Source organism: Cyprinodon tularosa, unplaced genomic scaffold (assembly GCF_016077235.1).
Source record: "Cyprinodon tularosa strain WSP-4 unplaced genomic scaffold, ASM1607723v1 ctg118, whole genome shotgun sequence".
In the NCBI taxonomy this organism is placed as follows: Eukaryota; Metazoa; Chordata; class Actinopteri; order Cyprinodontiformes; family Cyprinodontidae; genus Cyprinodon; species Cyprinodon tularosa.
The window spans coordinates 247,781-272,065 of NW_024037981.1; the positions used below are offsets into that span (position 1 = coordinate 247,781).

Genomic DNA, 24,285 nt, shown 5'->3' on the forward strand with positions numbered 1-24,285 from the left:
GTGGTTAGAATTTACATTTATGAATAAGAAATATGCCTAGTAAAATGATTAGATAAATTGCAAGTACCCTATTCATACTATTGTTTCTTTTTCAATGGAAACCAAAAAAACAACTTTCATAATAGATTGAAAAAACTGTATTTTTATTTGAAATTATAAGGTTTTTATATTCCTTCCAAAATGTTCTTTTTAATTAGCAATTCATAAATAATTAATTAACTCTTGTTTCTGGATGTTCTTTGCAAATTTGGTTTGTTTCAGCATGAAATATTGTAATTTCACTACATACCGGTTGGCGGCGGTAATGCACCATTGTTGTTGTTTCCCAACGGCCAGTAAAGGTTCCAGAGGAAGAATAACTCTGAACCCATTGTAGCGTAATAGAACTACAAGTCCCTTGTTTCTTTACTCATCGGTCGTCAAGTGGTTTAGTGCGGCTATTATTTGGTTTTGAACGGCATTGGCGAGCGGGAGTGCTTAGCTGGGCTGAATTCAATCGTAACTGGAGTGTTTTGGTAACGGCGACGTAAGTTTTTAGCAGTAAAGATAAGCTAGTTTCTTTTCAAGAGTTTCGGGGAGATTAAAGTTTAACCGTAAACTTATATCAATAAACGTTAGGTGGCCAACTGAAAAAGGCCGAGTCACAGACACGCTCTGTCCGTTTCACGTGAAACGTCAGTGCTAGCTAGCAAACTGAAGTTTTCCCTGTTATAAACTGGCGACTCCGGACTAAGATTAGTTTTTATTCTGTTTCTATTTTAATATATCAGTAGGGTTTTGACTTATGTAACCAGCAGGTAATGTGTTGCTGACTCTGCAGTTGTCTGACGACCATGTCGGCTTCACGTTGCTTGTCACTGGTTAGCAATAAGTTAGCAGCCACACGTTTATTGGTATTATTTCATAGGCCAGGTGTTTGAAATGGCATATTTATCTTCTAAAAACCGCCTAACTAGCGAATGAATCCAGATTTGAGGGCAGTACGCCATCTTTAATCCGTTTTAAAACACTTAATCTGTTTAAAGTAGTTGTAAAAACTGTTTTAAACAAGTTTTTAAGATATTTGAATGGGGTTTAAAAAAAATGAATAATCGTTTTGGTCCTCAGGGGTCTCCATGGCAACAGACGTTGTTGCACAGTTGGCCGACTCACTGGCCAAGACTGGAGTAGAGGATGGAGAGCTGAGCTATAAAGGCCAGGGAAGGAAGCTGGATAATGCCCAGTCAGGTATGTCTTATTAACAGATTTCTGTAAGCACTCAGTGTTTTAAATACTGTTTCTATTATAAGGATATGGTTTTTTCTATTCTGACATCACAATTGCTAATATTCAAATATGCTATTTCTTTCATTGCTCTGTTAAAAGCTCTTAAATAGGAAAATAATGCTGGCAATTAGCGACTGTGTATAAATATATACAGAGAGTGTTGGCATTAAAGAGTTTATTGCATTGATGGTTGCGTTGGTTCTCTATATGAAATCGCTCCCCCTTTTTGCAGCGGAGGAGATAGTGAAGGATATCCTGGAGTTTGAGGGTTTGCAGGCTCTCAGGATGGAAGGAAACACTGTTGGTGTTGAAGCAGCACAGGCCATCGCCAAAGCCCTGGAGGGAAAGAGTGACTTCCAGGTTCAAAGTTTTAAACTTCTGTTATCGATCTGGTTTTAGACATCACACTCGGTGAAATCATGTACAGAAAGTCACATCTTTGGTGTGTTTTGGCTCTTTGTGGACTGAGATGAGAGAAGATGACAGTAATATGGTTTTGCTTAATCAAAATACTGTCAACAAACTTCCTGGTTTGCTTTACCCAAGTTTTAGAGCTGTATCCAGAGATTTAAATTTTGTAGATTAGAGTCTGGTTTTATTTGTTTTGTTATTGTTTTTTCATTAGTTTTATTAAAAATCTTTATAAATCCATTAATCCACTATTTGTACTTTGATGCTGTTTGTTGAGTTTCATGCCAGTCAGACAAGTTAAGTTACGGTTTGATTCATGAATGAAAATAATCAATATTTTTTTGTTGATATATTGTTATAATAGTGTTTACATTTCTTTTCTTCTAGCGCTGTTATTGGAGTGACATGTTTACAGGTCGCCTGCGCTCTGAAATCCCACCTGCCTTGGTAATGAATTATTGGTAATATCTTAATCTGTGTTTACAAGAAGCACAATCTTTGGTTGAAATCTTATTTCCTGTTTTGTAGAATTCACTGGGTGATGCCCTGATGCTGGCCGGTGCCAGACTGACGGTTTTAGACCTAAGTGACAACGCATTTGGCCCTGATGGGGTGAAGGGTATCGAGAAACTGCTCAAGAGCACAGCTTGCTTTACATTACAGGAGTTACGGCTCAACAACTGCGGTATGGGTATCGGAGGTGGAAAGGTACATTTCTAGTTTTATCGCTGCTTTTGTTGTCTGAAGGAAAGTGTAAAAAATTCTTCTCTTTAGTTTTGTTCTTCTTAACTCTTCAGATCTTGGCTGCTTCTTTGATCTACTGTCATAAACAGTCCAGTGAGAAAAACACTCCCCTCAGCCTGAAGGTGTTTGTTGCTGGGAGGAACCGCTTAGAGAACGAAGGAGCAACCGCTCTCGCTCAAGCTTTCCAGGTACAGGACTGTTTTGGGTTTGAACTGATTGTAGTATTCACCAAAAGATCTCTGTTTGGAGTATATTGGATGGAATGGTGGGAATGCAAATAGTGGCTATGTTTACCTACATGAGAATTTCACAATTGAAATGTATTTGAATTAAAAACACAAATAACTGGATTGTGCCAATAATATCAAAATAGTTAATTAGAATACAACATGTGATCAGACTAAAAACCTGTGTACCTTACTCTGTCTGGGTGATTTCTATAGTGGAATGGTTTGGTAAATATTAAAGTATCACTAGCTACGTTTACATGCGCAAAAATTCCCCGATCCGATCCAAACCTTGGTTGATCGGAAATTCAAAATCTCCATTTACATGTACTCTAAATGAAATGATCCGATCATGACGTGTGTATACATGTACCAAGCGTTGGATCAGATTAAATCTTTTAAGCATGCGCAGAACTTCCTGCCAAACTTGGCAGTTCTGTCTGCGTCTGGTTTTTGGGAGGCCTGACAAACGATGCGCTCGGAGCGAGCGGAAAGAAAAAAGGAGAGAGGAGGAAAAAAGCGCTTGGCAGCGAAATGTACGAGAGAAAATGTAGAGAATGAGCGATTGAACCGGCGTGGGAGAGCGAGTGGGCTGTGGAGAGAGAAAAGAGGAAGAGGAGGAGGATAAATCCCTGCTTCCTGCAGCTTTAAATGAACTTGAGTGTATAAGCCATGTTGTTCACAGCGAGAGCGACCGGTGGTTTCCTGTTGTTGACAAGGCGGAAAAACGTCACGCTGACGTCGCACACATGCGCAGTGAAGATTATTTTACTCTTAAGATCCGAATGGGTGTTTACATGGACGCCAATCGGAATGGCGATCGGCAAAAACCACCTCTCTCATTCGGAATTAAATTTAGATCCGATCGGACCGAATCGGATTAGAATCTTCAGTCTGACATGTTTACATGAAACATTTTTGATCTGATCAGGCCTTCAATCCGATTAGTTGTGTCCATGTAAACGTAGCTATAGTATCACAGGGACTGGTGTAGTTGATCTAGATTCACTGTCATTCTGTTTGTCGGAATGTTTTGCTAACCATCAGGTTAATAATAACTGCAACATTAAATCTATTTTTTTCTAAGTTAATTGGTAGCCTGGAAGAAGTTCACATGCCCCAGAATGGTATCAATCATCCTGGTGTGACAGCTCTGGCCTCAGCAATGCAGCAGAACCCAGGACTCCGAATCCTCAACCTCAATGACAACACCTTTACTGAGAAAGGGGCACTCGCCATGGCTCAGGTACCATAAGATGTTAGCATCTTACATGAAGTAAATATTACTACTAAGGCTGGATTATTTAGTTGTAATATATTGCATGTTATAAGAAAAATGTTTGGAGTTAAGTTTCACACTTAGGAAGCTAAAGTAACAAACAAAAGGCATTTAAATTACATTTAGCTGAATATTTTTATCTGTTCGTAAAATTAACTGATTTCCATACAATGGCCAAATGAAAACTTTTTTGAAAAATCTTTTATGAAATTTAGTCTGCAGATCACTGTTTTTATCTGTTAGTTTCACTCTGAAATGCTGAAATGTTCTGTGGATTATTTAAATATTTGCAGAAGACAGACTAATTTTACCTGTGTGTCTATATATATATATATATAGACATATATATATATATATATATATATATATATATATATATATATATATAGACATATATATAGACATATATATATATATATATAGACATATATATAGATATATATATATATATATAGACATATATATATATATATATAGACATATATATATATATATATATATAGACATATATATATATATAGACATATATATATATATATATATAGACATATATATATATATATAGACATATATATATATATATAGACATATATATATATATATAGACATATATATATATATATATATATAGACATATATATAGACATATATATATATATATATATATATATATATAGACATATATATAGACATATATATACACACGTTGAATATTCAATTTTTTTCCTTACAGGCCCTAAAACACCTCAACAGCATCCAGGTTATCAACTTTGGAGACTGTTTGGTTCGCTCAGAAGGCGCTAAAGCCATCGCGGAAACTGTATCTGCAGGCCTTCCTGTCCTCAAGGTGAGCGCTTTATATACTTGGACGGTACAGTCGAGATGTAATTAGCTGTCTAAATTGTACCAACATTTTATTGCTCCTAACAGTTTCTGCAGAGGTTTGGAGTTTGTGCCTGAACTTTATTCAACCTGCCAAGTAGCAGTTATTGAGGGGTCCCATTAAAATTTAAAACAATATTTGTGTTACTATTGCAGAATTTGTAATAAGTAAACAACTGTTTTGAGGGATTATCCCAAACAAATTATATGCTTCTGATTACATGTTTTGATAAACTCCTTAAAAATAGGCTTAAAAATAATTTGTTGTCACAACTAGGGCTGAAACAATTAATCGGATTAATCGTGATTAATCGATTATTGTAATAATCGTCAACTAATTTAGTAATCGATTAATCATTAAATGGATTTTAGAGACTGTCAAATATGCATTTAGGTGACAGATCCACCAACCCTTGAGCAGCAATTATACCCAAATTGTAAAAAAATAAAATAAAATATATATATATATATATATGATATACTATAAACATTTTGCATTTTAAATAAAAAAAAAAATACTCTTTGGTGTGTCAATCTGCTCTATCCAGAACTCCTCAAGTGGAAAAGTTTTAGTTTCACCTGGTTTAACTCCGTAAAAAGTCTTCTATCAGTAACCTTTTGCTATCCGATTATTGATCGATTATTTGGAAAAATTATCGACAGATTAGTTGATTTTCAAAATAGTCGTAAGTTGCAGCCCTAGTCACAACCTAGGATATCGTGGTCGGTTTGCAGTCTGTTGGTGACATCATCATTGACATCAGCTATAATCATATTCAGTGTGTGGAACAATCTCTCCCTTTCACACAGTGTGATGTGTGCAATAAATGTGTGTGAAGCCATCGATACTGTTTTATAAATTAAAGTCTTCAGTATCTTTCTGTTGACACTAAGCTCTTTAAATTCCATAATTCATCCTTTCCTACCTCTTTTATTTTACTGCCGTCATGCTCCAATTGTTTAGAAAATGTTTTAGGAAATTTTCTTTAGTTTGTGTATTTAAAGTCGTAGGGAAATGATTTCTAATTTTAAATCATTCTGGCTTAAACATGTATATAAATGTACTCTTTATCAGACCGTATTGTCCCAAAGTTAGAACATGTTTATTTTTATTTTTATCCTATGGGTGTTTTTTCATTATCTTAATCAGGCCAGTTAGTTAAACGTCAGCTTGTACACGTAAATTCAGCCAATTATACATCTATGGTCATTTGTCAATCTAATTTTTTCGGTCATAGCATCTTGATTCATATGCCGCAGCTAATATACGCAACGGTTGAAATAAGAAATAAGAATCATTTACTTTCCCATTGAGTTCCGCCCCAGTGTTCATGGGGATGGACGTCTGTGTCTTCAGCAGGCGTAGCGCTAACAGAACTGGCAGCGTTGCGAGGCAAGGGCTCAAACATGTACGGCTGTAAGCCTTATACACCAAACCAAGCTTCTGCCACCCTGGCGTCCTCTTCCACAACATCTTCGTCCCCGCTTTCCTCCTCTAAATAAAAAATGTATGACGGAGGAGACTCATCCACGACCTCCGACACAAAACTCTCCTCCTCTTGCATGTTTCCTCTGTCCATAGCGTTCCTTGACAGTGTCATTGCTAAGTCACCAATATAGTGCTACTCAGTCCCAATGGAATTTCCCATTGGGAACCTACTAGCACTAAGTTGCTAAGTGGTTAGCAATATGCTTCACATACACTGGCCACAACCAAACTTGCTTGCGAACCCTTCACCACAACAAACCCGCCCTCTTGATAAACGACCAATCACATTCGCTTTATTAACTCATGTAAAGTTGTGCACCACTCGGGAGAATTCGGAAATGCAACGGTTGGAGCAGCCGTTTCCCTACGACTTTAAGGACCAGGAATTATGTTTCTTCCAACTATACTACCCAGTTAATTTAATTTAAAATGGTTGTTCAATTCTAAAAAATGTAATTGAATTTGCAATGAAATCCACATTCTGTGACTTGGGCAAAGAACTGATTTGTTTTAATGCAGGATGTCCATCATTTCCCTTCTTTGCTGATGTTCGACAGGAGCTCAATCTGTCGTTTGGTGAGATCACAGCGGACGCAGCTCTGGCTGTGGTACAGGCAGTGAAGAACAAGAACCAGCTGGAGAAACTGGACTTGAATGGTAAAGATTTGTGAAACTGCTTTTTTGGATGTATTGAATTATTCTCTGATAAAATGGAAAATGGTTGCTTAGACCTTCTAACATTTTTTTTCCCACTATGTCTAACTTTGTGAGTAAAAGTCTTGTTGATTTACAGGGAACTATCTGGGAGAGGATGGCTGCAAAGCTGTGAAAGACGGCATGGAAAGCTTAAACATGATCAGCCTCCTAGGATCATTGAGGTAATGTCTTTGTGGAGTGATAAACATGTTTATAAAACTTGGTCCAATTGATTACTGTTTAAACTCCCATCATACCAGCTACCACAGATGATCTGCCTGCAACTTTTCCCCAAGTTAGATTTTCACATCAAAGTCCTAATTCTTGTTTCTGACATTTCCACAGTGACGATGAGGGTGAGCCTGAAGATGATGAGGATGAAGATGATGAGGATGACGATGATGATGACGACGAAGATGTGGATGAAGAGGAAATTGAGGAGGAGGAGGAAGAAGAAGAAGAGGAGGAGGAGGAAAACGGCAGCAACAAGGTCAGATTGGACTATAATATGAGGCTTAAGGTTTTGATGACGCCATATTGGTTTGATGTAATTTTGCTTTAAAATCATGCAGCAGGACAAACCAGGTGGTTCTGTTTTATCAGGAATCAAACAGGCATTTTTTTTAACACAAATATCCTAGATTTAGTAGCTCCACAGTAGATCTGATTTAGGACTTGTAAAGACGTATCTCCTCTGGTGAGATCAGAGGGAGAACACTTTTGGAGCTAGCTTATCATTCTATAATAGTGATGATGGAAACATCAATGATTGTTCCAGAGCATCTAGGCCATTTCTCATTTCACAAGAACACAAGTATAGACTCGGTGTTCTCACCAAGTATGTTTTTGACAAGAGCACAGGAAGTATGGAGTCGTGACGTTACCTATTCAAAGCTCATCTGGAGCTGCATTTCACCCCCTCTTATTAATAGTCTGTACATAATAATAAGTTCTTACTTTTTTCATTTAGTAGGGAAATAATGATTAAAACAGTCAGACACAAATCAAATGTCTATTTTGCCAAAAAAAAACCTCCTTCAGAGTCAGGGGTACTTAACACACGGCTCTGCCGAGAGAGGGCTACTGCAAACAGGGTAACGTTAACACTTGCTGCGGATAGCCTCGGTCCGCTGGTTGGCGCGGTCCTCTAAACATTTAAACTTTTTTTTAAATTATGCACTAAATCAGTAAATGGACCATATGTGACCCCGTCCATGAGAACCCGGCTAAAGTCGCAACGTCTAATTATTCAATAAAGGTCGTCAAAGCTGTCATATCGATAAAAATGTCAAAATTGTGCTATATGAGATTATTGCTGTAAATGATAGATTAAGTACTGAGGTTTATGGATGGCTTGTTTAAAAGTCAATTTCTAACATGATAAATAGCGTATTTTGTGATTTTATAAACCTTACATCGTGTTGTTTTTGCTAAAAATTTCCGGAAGTTTGATGCATTCGTGCTGCTTTTTCTATGATCTTTGGGATTATTTTATGTGTACAAACAACGGTTAAATTGGGTGGGGTTTGGTTTAGGCACTGCATTTCTATCGAAAGACTTGTGTTTTCTATCATTAAAAAGTGTACAAACTTTGAGATCAATGCGCATCTGTTACGACTCCTCAAGTTAGTCAAATCAGTTCGCTAGTTTGGTTTCAGTCACTGTCTACTCCCTGCTTCCATTCCTCTGCTCGTTGTTTCCCCTGACCCCATCTTATGACTCTCCATGACTTGAGCAAAATGCAAAGTGACATTATGTGATACTATTAAATTACTACTACTACTACTACTACTACTACGACTACTACTGTTGCGGCGAACGCCCCTTTTGTTTACATCAGCTGTTTAAGCGTGAGCGCGCAGTTTACCTGTGTGCAATCAATCAGTCAATCAAAAGGTGAGACAAACTTCCTAGTTCAAGCAGAGGATCGCCGCATTAAAATAAAAAGCCCCCGTTTACTCGGGCAGTGGAAGAAGCTGTGCAAAATGTGTATTAAGGAAGCAAAGGACTGAACAGACAGCCGGTAAGCTTGCATTTCTGTTGTGAAAAGAATGTATGCGCCGTGCTGATGAGGCGTTGAGACGTGCGGGAAATGTTTGTTTGTAGTTTTAAGCTTATAAATACTCACACGGTACGTCATGAAAATTTTGGCTTGTAAGTCTTGCTTGCTTGCTTTATTTGGTTGGAAAAAATGCTGGTGTAACTTTTTTTTTCAGTGATTTAACATTGCGGTTGAACAATCCAAATTAATGTGTTTGTGAAACTGTTGCACGGGGTAATTTTTGCATCTTTCTTCTGTGTGTGATTAAAATAGACTTCTAACAGTTAAAATGAAATTTCATAGTCTATGTTATGCATATTTAAAACAAATTAAAAATCACTCACTGGTTATTTATTATTGCTATTTAAGAATTCATGTAATCTATGGAGTTAAATAACCTCCATAAATCTGCTTCGGTTAAAATGCGTTAATACGTTTTTTGATGCATTTTTTATGATAATTAAAAACTAAATGGTCTTAATTTAAAGTTAAAAACATAGTCTATTTTCATAAATATATTTAATGTTGCATTTCTCAGAACTATTACAATTTCCTATATGGTAAATGCTTTGTTTGGTTTCATTTCTTTCAAAGGTTTTTCACCTGCTTAATTAAATGATTCTGTAAACCTGTAAACAACACAAGAAGAAGAATAAAAAAGGGAAAAATGAAACAACAGTTTGGTCATTGAGTGGAATCCAGTTTAATGTTCAGCTTAATACAACCCTTCAAGTGTGGGAATAGCACAGCAAAGATCAAATCACTTGACAACTACTACTACTAATAATAATAATATAATAATAATAATAATAATAATAATGAAATAACATGACTACATGATCTGATAGTAACATCATGGTATTGTGTTATGCAACTGCTTACATAATCAGCTTCATCTGGTACCACCTAGACATTCATTTAGTGTAATTTGTATGCTTTTTCGCCATGATCATCATACTAAATAGATAAATTTTTATTAAACATGAACATTTTTATATACATCTGTCGGATATTACTTGAAAAAGCAGAATCTAAACTTGAATTTGGTGTATGACACACTGCCAGGATAATTGTGATTCCAAGATGCATCAGTGTTGAAAGTATTTTTAGTTTAGAATTTTGAGTTCCAAATCTTTACATTGGAATTTCTCAAAAGTCAGTTTTTCTGAACCCGTATGCAGCACAATCTTTGATATGGCCCTACTCTGTGAATTTTAGAGATATCAATCTGAATTTTTCAGAATACATTCTTAACATTGTGTAGAATGGTTTTATACATTAAGTTGAGATTCACCAAAAAATGACTTTAGCTGGGTTTTCATAGGCAGGGTCACATATAGTGATGCTTAAAAGTATAATGTCCTCTCAAATGATCTTAGAACTAAATTTTTTAGGACAACAGAAAAGTGAACTTTTAACTTCATACGCTGAGCTCTGTGAGCGCTCCACTGGAAGCTGCTGCTGCCGCGGTGCATGCTGGGATAGCTGTCAATTTTGAGAATGGACAAGTCTGCTCTGATGCATGCTGGGTAAAGAGTGAGGAGTGAGAATAACATCCGGGGACTTTTTTTGTTCTCGGTCTTGTGTTCTTGTGAATTGAAACACTGCTTGGACTGAGAAACATCCTAGTCTGGATTTGATTTGTGTGGTTGAACTATCAGCCAGTTAGAGGTCAGGAGAGGGTAGTGATGCTGAGGAACATGGAGGCATCATACCTTACACGTACATCTAACAGCTAGATCCCTCAGTCACTACATAGAGTGGGGACTATATTGTTAACTAAAGTAACTTGCTGTTCGGACAGATTATCGCTCCCGCTTGGTCAGGTAACCTCGCCTCCCCACACAGTGCATGCGCTGTCACAAGAAATCCCATAGCGCTTTGAGGGAGAGCTCTAGCAAAGCATTCCAGAATATCTCTATGCTTATCTAGTGACCGTGGATGATCACTTATTTTCAAGTTGCATTGTGGGAAATTTAGAGTCCCCTTACTTTTTCGTTCACTAGATGTTTGGACACTCATTTCAAATGGTGTAAACACTATATAGTGCCCTATATAGTGGTTAGGGCAGATGTTCGGACACATCCCCAGACTCTGCGCGGAGGGTGACGACTACTATGGCTGCAGAAAACACAACGGGGAAACACTGCTTGCATGTTTATACTTATACTCTGGTACAGAGTATAACCAGTTATTAGCTTTTAAATATGAATAAGTAAATTATACTTAAAATGAAGATGCTTTTCAAATGATCTGGCATCGCTGTTAAAAGATATGACATACATATTCTTAGAGGCATATCTAGCAACTTCACCTTCCCTTCAATGCCAGTGTTGTCAGATCTGCCTGTTTGGAGCCCAGAAATCACATCCATTGGCAGCAGAACACATTACTAATTTACTGAACAACCAAGCAACTCTTATATTAAAAAACAAAAAAAAACTCTTTCCCAAAATGTTCAAAGTGCAGAAGAAGCGCCATGGGGTCCTCCTTCTTTTCCCGACCTCATCTGAACTGCTTCACAAATTTTGAAAGCAGCTCAGGATCTTCAGGAAACTTTAAGAAACCTACGCTATCCTTAAGAGGTTTGTAGCAAAAAGCTGCAACCCAACGCAAATAAGTCCTCTAAATTATGTGAAATTGTTTTTTTTTTAAACTATTTTACATGTTTGCCTATTTTCTACAGGCAAACATGGAATGATTACATTAATCAATGGTATTGATGTTTTGGGCGACAAAAAAAATACTAGAAAATGTCAATATTGCATCATCAACACTTTAAACACACAGACCGGTCTGAATGCATTTAGAATCATTTCTATAAATCCGCTTCCTCTTTTTCAGTATCAGTGTAGTGGCAACTTCGGAGCCACCACTTCAGAGTGGATATAGATCAGATCCAACGCGCGTCTTCGAAAAATAGAGGCATTTATTTGTCTTTCACTAACGTACAAAACAAAAGCGCTCCCGCATCACGCGGTTGAAAAACTGTTTGTCCCTTCCACTCTCCCTGAGCGGCAGGTGACAGCACCTATTAATCAAATCAGCTCAACGTCACGCCCACAGACAGGAAGAGAGCATATGAACAAATCAGAATGAAAACAGACATATTTCCAACTAATGATTCAAAACTAAATCAGGAGAATTAGAATGCCAATAAGTTCATAATAAATTCAGAAAACAAAAAACAAAAAGAAAAACAAAAGAGATGCAAAACGGCTCCAACATTCCGGCCCCTAATTGATCATACTATGGCAATTAAACACATACATTCACAAGGAGCCGTGCATTTCAAAAGAGCATTCAAATAAAGTCTTTCACATTCCATCCTTTTTTTCCCCTTTTTTCACGTTAAGTCCCTTTATGTATTCATAAATCATTCATAAATAAATCATTCATAAATAAAAAGTAGTCCTTTCAAAAGAAAATCAAAGGATTTCCAAAAAATTCAAGAATTAAGTTCATTTAGTCCATAAGACAACATACAGTCAACGCCATAGTCAGACTGTTTTTAGTCATATTTTCACAATTTTTTTCGCATATCCAGCCATTCACTCAATAAATACCTTTACACATTACATAGAAAACATGAAAGCTTAATTCAATAAACTTTTCTATGGTCAGTAAAGAGTATGAGTGTACTGGTCAATAAGGAACGGTCAGTCAGGCCATGTCTCTGAGGAGGCAAAGCTTTGTGATTGGCCTTTCTAGAACACCAGTCTGAGTCTTGACTTTGACACGACGTACAAATCCTTTTGCGTCAGGGAAAGTTTCTATTACACGTCCCATCGGCCAGGAATTTCGGGGTGATGTGTCATCAATGATGAGGACAATGTCATCAGATTTAAGATTTCTTTTTACTTCGTTCCATCTTTGTCTCTCCTGCATCAGTGAGAGGTATTCATGTGTCCATCTCTTCCAGAAGAGATCTGAGAGGAACTGAACCTGCTTCCATCTTCTCCTAGCGTAGCAGTCCTGCTTGTTAAAGAGCCCCGGTGGAAGGATGGGCTTTGCTTTAAGCAGTAGTAGATGGTTCGGAGTAAGAGGTTCAGGATCTGTCGGATCTTCAGATGTTACTGTTATTGGACGTGCATTGAGAATATCCTCCACTTCACAGAGGGTGGTTTGAAGACATTCGTCGTCCAAGGTCTGTTCTTTGATCACGGAGTAGAGTGCTTTCTTGATGATCCGTATGAGGCGCTCCCACACACCTCCGTGATGAGAGCCGTAAGGTGGGTTGAATGTCCATTTAATTCCTTCTGTACGCATCTGATTCTGTATTTTACTATGGTCCAGCTGAGCCAGAGCTTCCCTCAGTTCCCGCTCTGTTCCCACGAAATTGGTTCCATTGTCAGACAGAATCTCTTTTACTTGGCCTCGTCTGCAGACAAATCTGCGGATGACTGAAATACAGGAATCTGTATTGAGGGAGTAGGCCATCTCTAAGTGTACAGCTCTGCTGGCAAGACATGTAAAGAGGGCGCCGTACCTCTTCACTCGACTACGGCCCCTCTTAACTTCTATGGGCCCAAAGTAGTCCAAGCCCGTGTGGGTAAAGGGGGGCAGATCTGGGGTTACTCGCACCAAAGGCAAGTCCGCCATCTTCTGCGTCATAGCCGCTCCATGCCGTCGTTTGCAGCGTGTGCAGTCACGGGTTATTCTCCTTGCTGCCGAATTGGCTTTTGGGATCCAGTATTTTGTTCTTAGTTTGGAGAGCATTTGATTCTTTCCACAGTGTCCTACTAATTTGTGAGTGTGGCGCAACAGTAATGTTGACAGGTGGCTGTCATTAGGCAAGATTGCCGGGTGCTTGATCTCTTCAGGCATAGCCAATCTGCTCAGCCTGCCACCAACTCTCAGAATTCCATCCTGAAGAACAGGATCTAACTTGTAGAGTCGACTGCTTCTCTTCACAGCTTGGCCCTTCTGTAAAGCATATACTTCCTCTCCAAAGGAGTGATGTTGAATGAAAGACGTAAGAGCCTCCTCAGCAGCGCTGAGATCTTTTACTGACAACTGTCGGTCTGCAGGATCTGGTTTTATTGACAGATTTAATGTGACACTTGTCTTCCTCTTTTGGATCAGATGCTTCTTGAACTTCAGTAGCCAGGCTGCAGATCTGAGGAGTTTGTTCCATTCTGAGAAGTACTCTATGAAGCGAATTAGAGGACTCTCATAGGCTGCTGTGGCAAGAGTCATGGCAGCTTGCTTTACCTCTGGGTCACTGATAGACAGCTCTAGAGGGTCCATGATGAGCTTTGGCCAGGCTACTTCGGATTCAAACAGAAAGTCTGGGGCTTCTATCCAACTGGTGCCTTTTAGAAAGGTCTTTGCCCACATTCCTCTGGATGCTTTGTCCGCTGGATTAAGATCAGTTCCAATGTGACGCCATTGTGACTTCTGTGTCAGGTCTCTGATGACCGTTACTCTGTTAGCCACAAAGGTCTTGAATCTCTGTGTGTCACTTATGATGTATTTGAGAACAGATGTGCTATCAGTCCAAAACACAGAGTCTATCATCTCAAACTCCAGTTCATTCGTCAGCATTCGATCTATCCGAGCAGCTAGAACTGCTGATGTCAGCTCCAGTCTTGGAATAGTCACTACCTTTAAAGGAGCCACTCTTGCTTTCCCCATCACAAAGGCAATGTGAGGAGGTCCACATCTGCTGGTCAGTCGCAGGTAACTTACTGTCCCATAGCCACTCTCACTAGCATCGCAAAAATGGTGCAGTTGAGCGCTTGTGACTTCAAAACCAGCTGGTTTGTAGCATCTTCCAATTCTGAAGCTGGAAATCATCTGAAGTTCTTTCAGCCACTCCTTCCATTTAAATGCAAGAGCTGTTGGGATTTCTTCGTCCCATCCGCAATTCATCTTGCATAACTCTTGGAGGATCTTTTTTCCAGACAGCATAACTGGTGATAAGAATCCCAGGGGATCGTAAACTGAATTAAGCACAGACAGAATTCCTCTTCTATTATGTGGTTGTTCTTTCAGAGTGATATTAAAGAAAAATGTGTCAGATTCCATGTCCCATCGCATGCCAAGGGCACGTTCCGCTGGAAGTTTGTCTCTCTCCAAGTCAATGTTCTTAATGTCTTTGGCCCGTTCCTCTGAAGGTAGTGAGGCTAGGACAGCACGGCTGTTACTAGTCCATTTGGTAAGCTTAAATCCACCTGTGGCGCATACTGCCGTCAGGTCATGGACCAAAGTGATGGCTTTGCTTGCATCTGGAACTGATTTAAGACAATCATCCACATAAAAGTTGTGTCTGATGGTGGCAAGAACGGAAGTGTCTGCTTTATTCCTATTATCCTCAGCTGTCTGTCGGAGTGCAAAGTTTGCGCAGCTTGGGGAGGAAACTGCTCCGAACAAATGCACGACCATTCTGAATTCTCTGAGTGGTTGGTTAGTGTTACCATCTGGCCACCATAAGAATCTCAGAAAGTCCACATCATTTTCAGGAATTCTGACTTGGTGGAACATTCCCTCTATGTCCCCCATCACTGCCACTGATTCCTGTCGGAAACGAAGGAATACACCCAATAAGGTGTTCGTAAGGTCTGGGCCTTGCAGTAACTCGGAGTTCAAAGACGTACCTTGAAATGAAGATGTACAGTCGAAGACCACACGGATAGATTTTTTCTGTTTGTGATAGACCCCGTGGTGTGGGATGTACCAAAGTCTTCCATCCATCCGGAGGAGCTGTTCTTCAGGTACCATTTCTGCAAACCCTTTATTGAAAACATCATTCATGAAGTTGACGTAATCTTTTTTAAATGACTGGTCTTTCTCTAGTCTTCTCTTGAGACCTAGAGCTCTTTGTTCAGCCATTTTCCTATTGTTCGGCAGATGAAGGTCATCTCTGCGGAACGGCAGTCGTAACTCATAGTGACCTTCTTTCTTTGTGATGGATTCATTCATTATTTTAAGAAATCTTTTATCTTCAACAGAGTGTTCTGCTTTCTCTTGGTGTGCCAATTCTGAGAAATCTTGATTGTATTGTCGGACCAAGAGTTCTTCCAGACGAGCCACTGATATTCTGTTGGATGTTATCTGTGGTCGGCCATGTTGGTCTAAGGGTGGGCTAGTACCCAGAGGTCCATTCACTATCCAACCCAGGTGTGTTAGGACAGCGTACGGCCCCTTGTCTTGGCTGTTAATGACCTTCAGTGGTTCTAAGGCTTTGCGAACATTCACTCCAATCAGCAGACTAACGTCGGCACTGATGGACTTCAACTGGACTGCTTGAAGGTAAGGCCATTGTTTGAGCTCTTCCTCACGTGTGATGTTCCCTCCGTTAACAGGTATGGCAGGTTGTGTAAATACCTCCGGAAGCTCTATGAAGTCATCACCATCTAGGCTGCATACTTGGATTCCACTCACCTTGTAGGTCTGCACAGGCTTTTCTTGACCCATGGTTCGAAGTAAGATGTCCGTTTTCCTTCCTCTTATGGACAGTTGCTCCATGAGCGTCTCTGTACAGAATGTTGCGGAACTTCCTGAATCCAGAAAGGCATACGTTTCAACAACATGAGTTCCCTTTGCTGTTTTTACCTTTACAGGCACGATAGGCAGTTTGTGGTCGATGGTACCGGCCCCTGTTTGGACTGTTGATGCCATGCCCAGGATGATTGAGTCTGTGCCACTGCTGGCATCTTTCTTGGCTACTGAAGAGACAGTCACATTTCCTACAGCGCCATCTGGAGGACTGTTTGCTATGTGCAAGATGGTGGGGTGCTTCTTACCACATGAGCGGCATATCAAACGGTTCTTACATGATTTACTTAAATGGCCTTTAATCAAACACGCAAAGCAGAAACCATTTTTCTTCAGAAAATCAACTTTCTGTTGGTGAAGGATCTTTGTTATTTTCTGACATGTTTCCAAAGCATGATTTCCTTTACAGTGGGTGCATGGTCTAAGAAATGCATCATTCATATCGGCTGTAGGGCCTTTAATCCCATTTTCCATTTTTACAGGATAAGTTCTGTTAGGGTCAGCAACACAAACGACTGGGGATACTGTGGTAGCAAAACTTTTCTTTTCACCAGATTTTACATGTGGCAGATCTGCTACCACCCGTCTTGGTTGGCTGATTTTAGTGACGTCTTGAATGTCACCAAACACAGGGTCTTGCAATATTTTTACCTGTTTTTCGATGAACTTAACAAGATCACAGAATTTGGGTCTCTGCTGTGTTTGCTCCATAATGTCACATACAACAGATCTCCATCTTTCTCTGAGCTTGTACGGAAGTTTTGACACTATTAATTTCATGTTTGATGGTAAATCAAGTTCTGACATATACTGAAAGGATTGAGCAGCATTCTTGCAACTTCTTAAATACAGTCCATAACTATGCAGTGCTTTAGCATCATCTGGTTTAATTGTAGCCCAGGTCAAGGCCTTATTCATATAAGCTGATGCGATTTTAAACTCATTTCCAAAATGATGTTTCAGCAAACGCTTTGCTTCAATAAAACCAGCTGTAGCATCCAGATGTAAACAGCTTCTGACAAGTTCTTTTGGTTGGCCCGCTGTAAACTGTTCAAGGAAATACAGTCGGTCCTCATTACTGTCAGTCTTGTTCTCTATATTGTGTCTGAATGCCTGCATAAAGAGCTGGAACTCTAAAGGGTCACCACTGAAAACAGGAACTTCTTTTTTAGGGAGTGATGTTTGAGATACAACTAAAACAAGCAGATTTGTCAAGTCTGACTGTCTTTGTATTGAAATATCTGAATGTTCAGACCGGTCCCTTCCAGGAGTGGATTCCTTTCTTGTTTGTACATCTGTCATGGTGACCTTAGATGAATTCGGTTTCATTTTTTGTTTTGCGGGTGCTGCTGCTGCTGTTACCAGTGGTTCAGACATTTGATGTTCACGCAGGGTTTTCTGTAAGGGGGTTTTAGGTACTGCTCCTAGTTCAACGAAGTGAGGGGGAGACAGGATAGACTCAATTCTGCTGCTTTCACTGGATTTAACTTCAACAGTTTTGGTCTTGTGACTTTGCAAATATCCTTCTAGATATGCATTCATATCATCCTCTGTTTCATATTGTGGTTTTGTTTCTTGGCTTGGATCAAGTTCCTCTAACACCTTTAATTTACTGTGTGAAATAGCAAGATCTTCTTGTAATTGAAGTGTTTCCATTTTTGCTTGTAACTTCACCTTTTCCAGTTCTATTTCGTGCTTCTCCTTTAAAACTTTAGCTTTAGCCAATAAACCAGCTTTGTCAACTGCTATCTGAACGCGAATAGATGAAACTGTGGAGGATATTTTGGAAGTTTTTGATGCAGTCTTAGATACCCTGGACGCACTGTCAGTCACATCAACTAGAGTCTGTGGATCTATATTTTGTTGTTTCAACCATTCATCAACATTAACAAGGAATTCATTATATCTAGCCATTCTAGGTTCATACCAATCAAGATTTTCACTCTCTCTCACATCATCAGACAACAAAGCTTGAGTAGACTCATGACAGAACTTAAAATCATTCAATATTGTGTGGAACGCAGCCACTTCCCGTTTCACATCCTCAACATCAACATTCTCACACATTAGAGCTTTGATCTCATTCATTTTGCGAGTGCATTGTCCAAGTTTACCACGTCGGGTTGCGCTGAGCGCTTTGAAAGACAGCTCGCTTTTATAGCCTTGCTCTTCCAAGCTTCTGGCCTCATTCTGGCCTTCTTCATCAGACATGATCTCAGTTTATTTTAAGTCTTTCGTTTAAATTCGTTTCGTGTCTTTCCAAAAACAACGTCAGTATTCAACAGTTCAGTTCCGTTTATTACGCGCATTCATTTAGTTTCATTTGCGCGCATCCAAGCGCTTAAACTTCTTTTTTATTGCAGGCCCGTCTGTTTCCTTTTAATCAGCGGTTCAAATAACGTCCACAAACACTCTATTTGATCGTATTAACATCGTCAAGCGACATTAAAAGTGTCCGCTTCCAATAATCATTCAGTTCAGCAACAGTCACGTTAGATGAGCGAATGCGCTGTTAACGTTATTGTCCATCCAAACCATTCCAGTCTCTCGAAATGTTTGCTCACCTGGGTCGAAGAACAATAAGCCACCAGGTTACTCACACAACAGCTGAGACGATGATTGCCAGGTAACGTTAATTCCACACACGTCTTGAAGTAATCCACAATTGGAAACGTTAATCCACAATCAGGCAATATCCGACACTTCGGGACAGTTTTTCAACTTAATGTAGTGGCAACTTCGGAGCCACCACTTCAGAGTGGATATAGATCAGATCCAACGCGCGTCTTCGAAAAATAGAGGCATTTATTTGTCTTTCACTAACGTACAAAACAAAAGCGCTCCCGCATCACGCGGTTGAAAAACTGTTTGTCCCTTCCACTCTCCCTGAGCGGCAGGTGACAGCACCTATTAATCAAATCAGCTCAACGTCACGCCCACAGACAGGAAGAGAGCATATGAACAAATCAGAATGAAAACAGACATATTTCCAACTAATGATTCAAAACTAAATCAGGAGAATTAGAATGCCAATAAGTTCATAATAAATTCAGAAAACAAAAAGAAAAACAAAAGAGATGCAAAACGGCTCCAACAATCAGTCTTTTCTAAAATAGTTACCTCATGTCTGTGACTTAAGATTCTTCCTTTCTTTTCTTTGCCTCCTCAAAGCTCTCTACCCCTGTGTCGGCGCAGCGGCCTCCAGACGTCTCTTCTTTCCTCAGCTTCCCGTCTCCTGACAAACTGTTGAAACTTGGCGCCAAGAGAGCAATGCTAGTACAGCAGCAGGTAAGGAAACATGGGACACGAGGAAGGCAGCGTTGGTTTTTCAGAATACACCCTATCATGCTAATGCTCACCTGCCTTGGGTTTTAAGGTGGAAAAATCACCCCTCCACATCGATTTCCTACATTTTGATCACAGTTCCTCTTTTTATGGTTTCTATACAGCCTGGAAAAGTTTATTTATTTGTTTTCCTGTTCTGAAAAAAAAGTAATGTTTTATTTTTTTATTGTTTTTATTTTTTTCATATGTAGCTTGTTTTTCTCTGCTCTTTATTTATTTGTTTTAAGCATTTTCTCTATCATTTTGTTTTTGAATAAACATACTGCATACTGAAAACACACTGAAGCCCCGTTTACACTGGTTGATTCTGACATTTATATCCCGCATCAGATTTGCTGTTTTTATTTCTATGTCCCACTGACTATGCTGTGCACATAATGGCTCCTACTACACAGGGTGAGCAGATCCCGATCTGTGCAGATTTTTTTTCCCCCTTCAGTCTCTGTGCCCAACAAATTTAAACAATGTCCCAAATTTGGAACATCGTTAGAAGATGAAAAGTTTGGTCAAAATAAAAACAACCATTGCAGCTATAAAGAAAAGCCACGCTTCAAGAGTCTTTGCTGCGTCTCTGAAACAGATAAATACCAGAGACTTGTTATAGGCCTTTAATATTAAAAATTTCATGGGAATGAAGTAATAAAGGCTGTGGGACGGTTTCTATGGGTACTGGTAAGGCAGCGCGAGGTGATTGTCAGAGATCTGGGTAGTTTTTTGTTCACATGTCAAGGAGGGGCACTTGACTACTTTGTTCCAATGGAGAGAAAGCAAAATTTCTGATTTAAAATATTTGTGGGTATAGCTCTATTCAGGCCCACAGATGGCCAAAAAAATGTTGCGCTGTTAATGCTTTGGCCGCCCGTTGGAAAAGAAATTAAAAGCACAAATTGTGCTCCAGAATTAACATCCATGTTTACTTTAGCAAGCAGACCACGCTCCCTACTTGTGATGTCTCTGCTCCCTTTACTAAGTATTATTAATTCAGTTCACACAGGAGATGACATACAAGTAGCATACATTTGGAAATATGAAACATTTGGAAACATTAAAGACCAAAGAAATACCATCAGAACTGAGCATTAAAGCCTGCTGTGTGAACATGGCCTCAGTGTGGAAAAGTCTAACTTGGCAGTAAAATCCACAAACGCTTCCATCTGTTTCTCCATCCAGGTGGACGTGACAGATGCACGAAAGACAGCTGAAGCCTTCTTGAAGATCGCTTCTGTGTATAAGGAGGATATTAATGATGTCAAGAATGCAGTGCTGGATACGATTGGTAAGAAGCATGAACTTCGGTTGGGTGAATGGTTCCTGCTTTTATTCACAATGTGGCCTAATGTTTTTATTCTTTTTTTTTTTTTAAACGTTTTATCTGTTTTGGCATTTAATGACTCCTAGAAATAAATAGCTGAAATATTTTTATTTTAAATAGATTTTTACTCAACTGTTTGATGTAGTTTATGTGGTATAATCACTGGAAAATTCCATCGTATAAAGTTCACCCTATGTAAAACTGCCATTGTAACATTGCTGTGTTGTGTTATTTAGTAGTTTCAGAGTTTGAGTTAACTTGTTTTAGCTGAGAAACTTTTTCTCCTCCCAGACGCCCTCTTGAGTAAAGCCTTCAGCAGTCCTTCGTTTCAAGGTTACAGCTTTGTGTCCATCCTGTTAGTGCTTCTGGGGCTCATCAAGGTAAGCTTTATCAGGACACAATCAACACGTTTGATTTAGCTTTGTCCAGTCTTCAGTTGTCCTCTTGTTCCCCCCATCCGTCCCACCATCCTGCCCTCTGTGCTGCTCAGAGTGAGGACAAGATCAAGCCCGTGCTCGTCGTCCCGGGTCATCTCCATGCCTTGGAGCACGTCGCTCGGCAGGACTACTTCCCCAAAGAAAACGTGGCAGTGCTCGAGGCGTTCATGTCTCGGTAAGGGCGTGGTGAATGAGCCAATCAGCATGCAGCTTCCAGGTACAAAATGCAATGTTTACAACCCGCCTGTTTGATGGTGGTGGACACTTCAATAACTGTGGCTTACTGTAGGGGTTTTTATGGTTTGGGTGTTAAAATCCAGCAGCAAGGGGGTGTATTTCAGCAGTCTGTGGGGTTGTCACAACCCTTGAAATGTTTTTCTTTTTACAAACTTCATACCATTGCAAGAAATTGTACTAAACTGTTTATTTGACTAGATGACTTCATGAGAAAGCGGTTCATCATCATTAATTAAAAGGTTCTCAATATCCTCTAAGAACTAAAAGCAGAAAAAGACATGATTGTTTAGTTTTCTTTAAGGTGAATGAAAACTTCCCTAAAGGTATAGTGGAGGGTGTTCTTTTGGGTGTTGGATCATCTAAGTAATTGTCAATCATTCTGGTGATATGTACGTAAGGCCGTCCTACGTTCTCGTCCCCATTTTCACCTAACCCTATGCCGAGAAATACCTCCCCTATCGCAAACTGAAGAAAACAGATTGTAATATGAACGAAAAGTAAACTTTTTAACATATTCCTGAGGTTTTAGGATATTTCATATGCGCGGGTGCCCTAAAATTTTGAGCCTGAAGTAGTGGAAAATTACAAATCTTTAGAAATTAAGCTTTTATGAGCGATGCAAACAGCAATTTTTAAACTGAGCGTGCATGAGGAGAAATGAGCTTGTGCACGCTCATGCATGCATTAAATAGGCATTCCCTCTTGGTAGCGGGTACAGGGTTTTACTTGTGCATTTTTTTTTTTTCTAGTGGAGAGGGCGGGTCTTTTCAAAAATTTCTTGAAAATCCTACACTATACCTTTAAGATGCTTATTCACCTGGTCTGTGATGGCCTTCAAATGAAAACATTAGTGAATAAATTACATTATGAAAGCCAGGAAGCAAAGCTGAGATACAGATAGGCATTAAACATCCTGAGCTTTTAACGCCTCAGATTTTGTTGAATATAAATGCATGTAATCCTTTTTTCCAAATGTATTTCTAAAATTATTTGAATCGTTTATCATTTCCTTCCACTTTACAGTAATGCACTACTTTGTGGGGGCCTAATAAATAAAATCCCTTTAATAACTACATCACAGTTTGTGGTACTATGATACTTCTGCAAAGCTCTGTGATGCAGCAGTGATGATGTTTAATATATCGGTTAAAATTCTGTGCTGTCCTCCACAGGAGCAACAAATCCTTGGAGTCATGTGGAAACGCCAGAAACGGCCTCCAATCCACACTGCAGAGAGTCCGATCTCAGAGCTGAGGCTCATGGACTGAACTCTATTCACTGATGGACCTTTAAACACCTCCTTAAAAAAATTAAAAGAAGCTGCCCAGGAGAAGATCTCTATTCTGGCACAATAAGGAAAATCCCTGCTGTGTATCTAAAGCATTTCTTTATCAAACTTCTTTGTTGGACTTAACTTGAATGCAAAGCATTGGAAATGAGCTACTTTTGTCCGTTCAGAATAAGCCACAGTTTAGCAGCAACAGCAGCACCCTCTAAACCCCCGACCTGACCTGATTACAGATTACACTTCAATGTGATCAGGAGGAGATCAGACCAGGAGCTGTCTGAATCCTTAGATCTTATCTCTTTTATGTTTAATAAATTAAATATTCTCTTATTTTATTCTAGAGGTTTAATAAAGCCACAAATACGGCAAGATGTTTAGAAATATCAATGACAAAGGGATGGTAAGTTGAACCACTCGAAAGGAATTGAAATGCTTTTCTAACCTCAGATGCTCTGTTTTTTAATTTGATTTGCAAAAATAAAATGTTTGATTGTTGTATGGCTTTGAGTCTTTGTTCCTAAATAAATATATATTCATGAAAAGTGAGTAAAAATTTAAATCACATCCAATCCAAATATATTTATAAAACACTAACATTTCCCAGGGACCAAAGTGCTGCACAGAGAACAACACAACATACAAACTGAGCATTTTAATTAAATAAAATGCTAACGGAACACTTGTATAAATAATTATAAAAACAAATGTATATAACAAAAAAACATTCAATATCGCAGGCTAACATCAACATCTCATGTAGTGTTCTAAGCTAAGGTATAGAATTGATTTTAAGAAGTGATTTAAAATCACACAGAGGTAGACTCTTAGACACCCAAGCTTCCTTTTAGTATTAGGCACCAGAAGAAGCAGCTGACCTGAGTAAACAGGAGGCTGCAGCGGGTCAGAAATAAGGCGGAGCAAGACCATGAAGAAAACAAAACTTTAGAATGAATCCTAAAACACGGGCAGCAAGTGTGATGAAGCTGAAATAGGGTAATGTGTTAGGAGTGCCAGATAAGATATGCTGCAGCATTTTGCACTTGAGCATTGTAGAAGCCAATACTCCCTTCATAAAGTTCATTACATTAATCCAGCCAGGTAGTAATGATTACTGTTTCTAAATGATCTCTG

General features: G+C 39.1%; 1 protein-coding gene across 2 annotated transcripts; it reads left to right on the top strand.

Moving 5' to 3' along the window:
• Nucleotides 1-368: 368 nt before the first annotated feature.
• rangap1a (RAN GTPase activating protein 1a) lies at nucleotides 369-23,649 on the top strand. 2 transcript variants are annotated; one of them, XM_038309308.1, is made up of 16 exons: nucleotides 369-526; nucleotides 1,108-1,227; nucleotides 1,499-1,626; nucleotides 2,065-2,124; nucleotides 2,206-2,385; nucleotides 2,475-2,609; nucleotides 3,736-3,894; nucleotides 4,661-4,774; nucleotides 6,856-6,955; nucleotides 7,092-7,176; nucleotides 7,340-7,484; nucleotides 19,707-19,823; nucleotides 21,051-21,156; nucleotides 21,484-21,572; nucleotides 21,683-21,846; nucleotides 23,039-23,649. In XM_038309308.1, exons 2-15 carry the CDS (start codon nucleotides 1,116-1,118, stop codon nucleotides 21,806-21,808), a joined length of 1,656 nt encoding a protein of 551 aa, XP_038165236.1. In that variant the 5' UTR covers nucleotides 369-526; nucleotides 1,108-1,115; the 3' UTR covers nucleotides 21,809-21,846; nucleotides 23,039-23,649. The 2 variants fall into 2 exon arrangements, with proteins under 2 accessions (XP_038165236.1, XP_038165227.1); XM_038309299.1 differs by having other exon boundaries at nucleotides 21,683-21,804.
• The last annotated feature ends 636 nt before the right edge of the window (nucleotides 23,650-24,285 follow it).